Source organism: Penaeus vannamei, chromosome 33 (genome assembly GCF_042767895.1).
Source record: "Penaeus vannamei isolate JL-2024 chromosome 33, ASM4276789v1, whole genome shotgun sequence".
In the NCBI taxonomy this organism is placed as follows: domain Eukaryota; kingdom Metazoa; phylum Arthropoda; class Malacostraca; order Decapoda; family Penaeidae; genus Penaeus; species Penaeus vannamei.
Window position 1 is genome coordinate 12,401,788 of NC_091581.1, and position 6,955 is coordinate 12,408,742.

General features: G+C 37.8%; 1 protein-coding gene across 1 annotated transcript; it reads right to left on the reverse strand.

The window, feature by feature from the left end:
- Positions 1-5,839: 5,839 nt before the first annotated feature.
- LOC113803148 (putative mediator of RNA polymerase II transcription subunit 24) lies at positions 5,840-6,643 on the reverse strand. The gene has a single exon (XM_027353872.2). The coding sequence runs from the start codon at positions 6,641-6,643 to the stop codon at positions 5,840-5,842; it is 804 nt and encodes a 267-aa protein (XP_027209673.2).
- Between the last annotated feature and the right edge of the window lie 312 nt (positions 6,644-6,955).

Sequence of the window (6,955 nt, forward strand, 5' to 3'; positions counted from 1 at the left end):
GATATGACCTACTATCCAAAACACATGGTTTCAAAAGTATGCTGTCTACTGAAACAACATAATTACAGATCACAAATAAAATTTTGGAGACTATAGACCACCATATAAATATGCATACATTGTACGATTTATCCAAGGCTTTTAATCGTGTCAACCACGAAATCATTATTAGTAAACTAATACATAACAAAATTGATACTTATCGGCTCAGAAGTTATTCAAGTAACACAACCCAGTGAGTTAAAATTCACGAGAACATATCAGCAAAACAGATAGCATCTTTCGGTGTTCCACAAGGATCTATATGAGGCCCAGTTCTGTTCACAATATTCGTAAATGATCTGTCAACCATAGCTCAAAATTCTCTTCTTATCCAATACGCCGATAATTCACAATTTCTCCATAGTGATTCTGTAAACAACTTAAATAAATCAATTAAAAAAATCAAATAAAATAAAAAAGATAAAGATAATAATAATAATAATAATAAACGAAACAAGACACTTTCACAAGTAAAAAGATAGTTGATATAAATGGTCTCAATATGAATCCAGATAAAACAGAATATATCTCCATGGCTAGTCGCCAAAACGTCACCAAAATTTAGATAAACACTACCTTAAAATTTGGAGACAGCTACTCAAGCCCAAACATTTACGTAAAAGAAACTGTGTGGACACTGACAGATTCATTTCATCTGAAAACCATGTCGACAACGTCCACAGAAACGTATTGGGCATACTAATTTACATAAGCTAAGTAAAAAATGAATCCCCGCTGAAACTAGGATATTCGTTATACAAAGTTCTCAATAAAATCAAATATTGCCAAAACATATGGAGCGCAACAGAGGTCAAGTTCAGAAAAAATTAAAAGGCAAAACTTTGCTACGAGTAGCACTTCTCCTTTTTTGCTGCATTCTCCTTTTTGCCGTATTCTCCCTTTTTGCTGTATTCTCCTTTTTGCTGTATTCTCCCTTTTTGCTGTATTCTCCTTTTTGCTGTATTCTCCCTTTTTGCTGCATTCTCCTTTTTGCTGTATTCTCCTTTTTTGCTGCATTCTCCTTTTTGCTGTATTCTCCTTTTTTGCTGTATTCTCCTTTTTTGCTGTATTCTCCTTTTTGCTGTATTCTCCCTTTTTGCTGTATTCTCCCTTTTTGCTGTATTCTCCCTTTTTGCTGTATTCTCCCTTTTTGCTGTATTCTCCCTTTTTGCTGCATTCTCCTTTTTTCTGTATTCTCATTTTTTGCTGTATTCTCCTTTTTGCTGTATTCTCCCTTTTTGCTGTATTCTCCCTTTTTGCTGCATTCTCCTTTTAGCTGTATTCTCCTTTTTTGCTGCATTCTCCTTTTTGCTGTATTCTCCCTTTTTGCTGTATTCTCCCTTTTTGCTGTATTCTCCCTTTTTGCTGTATTCTCCTTTTTTGCTGTATTCTCCTTTTTGCTGTATTCTCCTTTTTTTGCTGTATTCTCCTTTTTGCTGTATTCTCCCTTGTTGCTGTATTCTCCTTTTTGCTGTATTCTCCCTTTTTGCTGTATTCTCCTTTTTGCTGTATTCTCCTTTTTGCTGTATTCTCCCTTTTTGCTGTATTCTCCCTTGTTGCTGTATTCTCCCTTGTTGCTGTATTCTCTCTTGTTGCTGTCTTCTTCCTTGTTCTCTCTTATTACTGTATTCTCCCTTGCTGCTGTATTCTCCTTTGTTTCTGTATTCTCCTTTATTGCTGTATTCTCCATTTTGCTGTCTTCTCCCTTTTGCTGTATTCTCCCTTTTTGCTGTATTCTCCCTTGTTGCTGCATTCTCCCTTGTATTCTCCCTTATGGCTGTAGTCTCCCTTGTTACTATATTCTCCCATGTTGCTGTAATCTCCCTTGTTACTATATTCTCCCTTGTTACTATATTCTCCCTTGTTGCTGTATTCTTCCTTGTTCCTGCATTATCCCTTCTTCCTGCATTCTCCCTTTATGCTGTATTCGCCATTGTTGCTGTATTTTTTCCGTTTTCCTATATTCTCTCTATTGCTGTATTCTCCCTTGTATTCTCCCTTGTTGTTGTATTCTCACTTGCTGCTGTATTCTCCATTATTGGTGTATTTTCCCTTTTTGCTGTATTCTCACTTGTTGCTATCTTCCTTGTTGCTACAATCTCCCTTGTTACTGTATTCTCCCTTGTTGCTGTATTTTTCCTTGTTGCTATATTCTCCCTTGTGGCTGTATCATCCCTTGTGGCTGTCTTCTTCCTTGTAGCTCCATTCTCCTTTGCTGTTGTATTCTCCCTTGTTGCTGTATTTTCCCTCGTTGATATATTCTCCCTTTTGCTATATTCTCCCTTACCGCTTTATTCTCCCTTTTGCTGCATTTTCCATTTTAACTGTAATCTCCATGTTTCCTGTACTCTACTTTTTTGCTGTACTCTCCTTTGTTATTGAATTCTTCCTTTTTGCTATAATCTCCCTTGTTCCCTATTCTCCCTTTTTGCTGTATTCTCCATTTTTTGCTATATTCTCCCTTGTTGCTGTATTCTCCCTCGTTGCTGTATTCTCCCTTGTTGCTGTATTCTGCCATTTTGCTGTAGTCTCCCTTCTTCTGAATTCACTCTTATTGATGTATTCTCCCTAGGTTTTCTATTCTCCCTTACTGCTGGATTCTCATTTTGCTGTATTCTCCTTTTTTGATGTATTCTACCTTGTTGCTGGATTCTCTCTTGTATTCTCCCTCGTTGCTGTATTCTCCCTTGTTGCTGTATTTTCCCTTGTTGCTGTATTTCCCTGTGTTGCTGTATTCTCCCTAGTTGCTGCATTTTTCCTTACTCCTTTATTCTCCCTTATTTCTCTATTCTCCCTAGTTGCTGTATTCCTTCATGTTTTTGTCTTCTCCCTGTTGCTGTATTCTCCCTTTTTGTTGTATTCTCAATTTTTTATGGATTTTCCCTTTTTCCTATATTCATCCTTGTTTCCGCATTCTCCCATCTTGCTGTATTCTCCCTTGTTGCTACATTCTCCCTTTTTCCTATATTCTTGTTGCATTCTCCATTGTTGCTGCATTGTGCCTTGTTGCTGCATTCTCCCTTGTGACTGTATTCTCCCTTTTGCTGTATTCTCCATTATTGTCGTATTTCCCCCCATTTTGCTGTATTCTCCCTTTTTGCTTTATTCTCACTTTTTGCTGTATTCTCCCTTTTTGCAGTATTTTCCATTTTTGCTGTATGCTCATTTTTTTCGCATTCTCCCTGTTGCTGTATTCTCCCTTTTTCTGTATTCTCTCTTTTTTCTGTAATCTTCCTTGTGGCCATATTCTCCCTAGTTGCTAAATTCTCCCATGTTGCTTTATTCTCCCTTTTTGCCGTATTCTCCCTTTTGCTGTATTCTCCTTTATTGCTAAATTCTCCCTTGTCGCTGTATTTTCCCTTTTTGTTGCATTACCCGTTGTTGCTGTATTCCCCCTTATTCTGTATTCTCTCTTATTGATGTATTTTTCCTGGGTGCTGCATTCTGGATTCTCTTTTTTGCTGGTTCTCCCTTTTTGCTTTATTCTCCTTGTTTGCTCTATTCTGCCTTGTTGCTACAGTCTCCCTTTTTGCTGTATTCTCCCTTCTTTCTGCATTCTCCCTTGTTGCTATATTCTCCTTTATTGCTGTATCATCCCTAATCCCTGCATCCCTTCATGTTGCTGTATTCTCTCAGTTTGCATTATTCTCCCGTTTTGCTGTATTCCCCATCTTTGCTGTACTCTCCCATTTTTCTGTACTCCCTTTTTTGTTATAATGTCCCTTGTTTCTGCATTCTCCCTTTTTGCTGTTTTCTCCCTTGTTGATTTATTCTCCCTTATTGCTGTATTTTCCTTTGTTTCTGTTTTCTCCCAGGTGGCTCCCTTATTGATACATTCTCTCTTGTAGCTGTATTCACCCTTGTTGCTTTCCCTTATTACTGTATTATTCCATGTCTTCTCCCTTGTTTCTATCTTCTCCCTTATCACTTTATTCTCCATTGTTTCTGCATTCTCCTTTGTTGCTCTATTCCTCCTTATGCTGTATTCTTCCTCCACTGTATTCTCCCTTTTTCTGTATTCCCCCTTGTCGCTTTTTTTCAGTTGTTGTATTCATCATTGTTTTTGTTTTCTCCCCAGTTCTTGTATTCTCCTTTTTGCTACATTCTCCCTTGTTTCTGCATTCCCCTTTGTTGCTGTTTTCTTCCTTCTTGCTGTATTCTCCCTTATTTCTTTTTTTCCCTTGTGGCTGTATTCTCCCTTCTTGCTCTATTCTCCCTTTTTCCTGTATTCTCCCTTATTACTATATTCTCCCTTCTTGCTATATTCTCCCTAATTTCTGTATTCTCCTTTGTTCCTTCATTCTTCCTAGTTGCTGTATTCTCCCTTGCTACTTTATTCCTCCTTATTACTGGATTCTCCCTTTTTTTGATTTGTCCCTTGTTCCTATATTTTCGGTTGTTGTATTCATCATTGTTCCTATTTTCTCCCTTGTTGCTATATTCTCTTTTTTTTGCTTAAATCTCTATTGTTGCCGTATTCTCCCTTGTTTTTCTATTCTCCCTTGTTGTTGGATTCTCACTAGGTCCTTTATTCTCTCTTGTTTTTGTATTCTCTCTTGTTGCTTTATTCTCCCTTTTGCTGCAATTTCCTTTTTGCTGCATTCTCCCTTATTGTTATATTCTCCCTTGTTCTGTATTCTCTCTTATTGACGTATTCTCACTAGGTGCAATCCATTGCTGCTGGATTCTTCTTTTGGTGTATTCTCTCTTTTTGCTGTATTCTCCCTTATCTCTTTATTCTCCCATGTTGATGTAGTATCTTATGTTGCTGTATTCTCCCTAGTTGTTGTATTCTCCCTTGCTGCTGCATTCTCCCGAATTGCTGTATTCTCCTTATTTGCTGTATTCTCCGTTGTTGCTAAATTCTCCATCCCTAATTGCTTTATTCTCCCTTGCTGCTGTCTTCTCCCTATTTCTGTATTTTCCCTTTTTGTTTTCTCGCTTTTTATGCATTCACCTTTTTGCTGCATTCTCCCTTGTTACTTTATTCTCCCTTGTTGCTGTATTCTCCCTTATTGCTCTATTCTCCCTAGTTGCTGTGTTTCTTCATGTTGCTGTATTTTCCCTTTTTGTTGTATCCTCCCTTTTTTGTATTCTCCCTATTTGCTATATCCTCCCTTTTTGCTGTACTTTCCCTTTTTATTGTACTCTCCCGTTTTGCTTTACTCTCTTATTTTGCTGTATTCTCTCTTTTATCTGCATTCTCCCTTGTTGCTGTATTCTCCCTTGTTGCTACATTCCCCCTTGCTGCTGTATTGTCTCTTGTTGCTAAATTTTCCATTATTGTTTTTATCTCCCCTGCTGTTGTCTTCTCCCTTTTTGTTTGTTCTCCCTTTTTGCTGTTTTATCTTATTTTTGCTGTATTCCCCCTTTTGTTATATTCTCCCTATTTGCTGTATTCTCTCTTGTTGCTACAATCTCCCTTGTTGCTGTTTTCGCCCTTTTGCTGTATTTTCCCTTATTTCTTTATTTTCCCTTGTGGCTGCATTCTCCCTTTTTGCTACGTTCTCTCTTGTTGCTGTATTCTCCCTTGTTGTCTTCTCCTTTTTCGTATTCTCCCTTTTTTTCTGTATTTTCCCTTTTGCTGTATTCTCCTTTTTTGCTGTATTTTCCCTTTTTGCTGCATTTTCCTTTGTTACTCTATTCTCTCTTGTTCCTGTATTCTCTCTTGTTCCTACATTCTCCCTTGTTTCTGTATTCTACCTTGTGGCTGTATTATCCTTTGTTGCTACATTCTCCCTCTTTACTGCATTCTCCCTTGCTGCTGTGTTCTCCCGTGTTGCTGCATTCTTCCTTATTATTGTATTCTCCCCTTTTGCTTATTTTCCCTTTTTCTGTATTCTCTCTTTTTGCTTATTCTCATTTTATGCATTCTCCCTGGTTTCTGCATTCTCTTTTTGCTACATTCTCCCTTGTTGCTGTATTCTCTCTCTTTTCTGCATTCTCCCTTGTTGATGCATTCGCCCTTGTTGCATTCTCCCTTTTGTTGATTCTCCATTTTGTTGCATTCTCCCTTTTTGTTACACTTCCCCTGTATTCTTGTTGCTGCATTCTCCCTTGTGGCTGTATTCTCCCTTTTTGCTGTATTTTCCCTAGTTACTGCATTCTCCCTTGTTGCTGTATTCGCGCTTTTTGTATTCTCCCTTGTTTCTGTATTCTCCCTTATTGCTGTATTTTCCCTTTTGCTGTTATCTCCTTTGTTGCTGAATTCTCTCTTGTTGCTGTATTTTCCCTTGTGGCTGTATTCTCCCTTTTTGATGTATTCTCCCTTGTTGTCTCCCATATTACTATATTCTCCCTTTTTTCCTATTCTCTCCTTCTGTACTCTCTGATTTTGCTTAGTCTCCCATTTTTGCTGCATTCTACCTTTTGCTGTATTCCCCCTTGTATTTTCGCTTTTTGCTACATTCTTCCTTGTTGCTGTATACACCCTCGTTTCTGCATTCTCCGTTATGTTGCATTCTCCCTTTTTGTTGCATACTCCCTTGTTGCTGAATTCTCCCTTTTCTATATTCTCCCTAGTTGCTGTATTCTCCCTTGTTTTTGTATTTTCTATTCCTGCTATATTCTCCCTTGTTTTTGTATTCCCTCTTTGTTGCATTGTTGGAGTTTTTTTTTTCCTGCATTCTCCCTTGTTGCTGTATTCTCCTTTGTTGATACATTCTCCTTAGTACTGTATTTTTTCCTTTTTGTTGTATTCTCTCCTATTGATGTATTCTCCCTAGGGGCTGCATTCTCCCTTGCTGCTGGATTCTTCTTTTTGTTGTATTCTCCCTTTTCCTTTATCCTCCCTTGTTTCTGTATTCTTCCTTGTTGCTGTATTCATACTTGTTGCTTTATTCTCCCTTGTTCCTGTATTTTCCCTTGTTGCTGTATCCTCCCTTGTTGCTGTATTCTCCTTTGTTGCTGTATT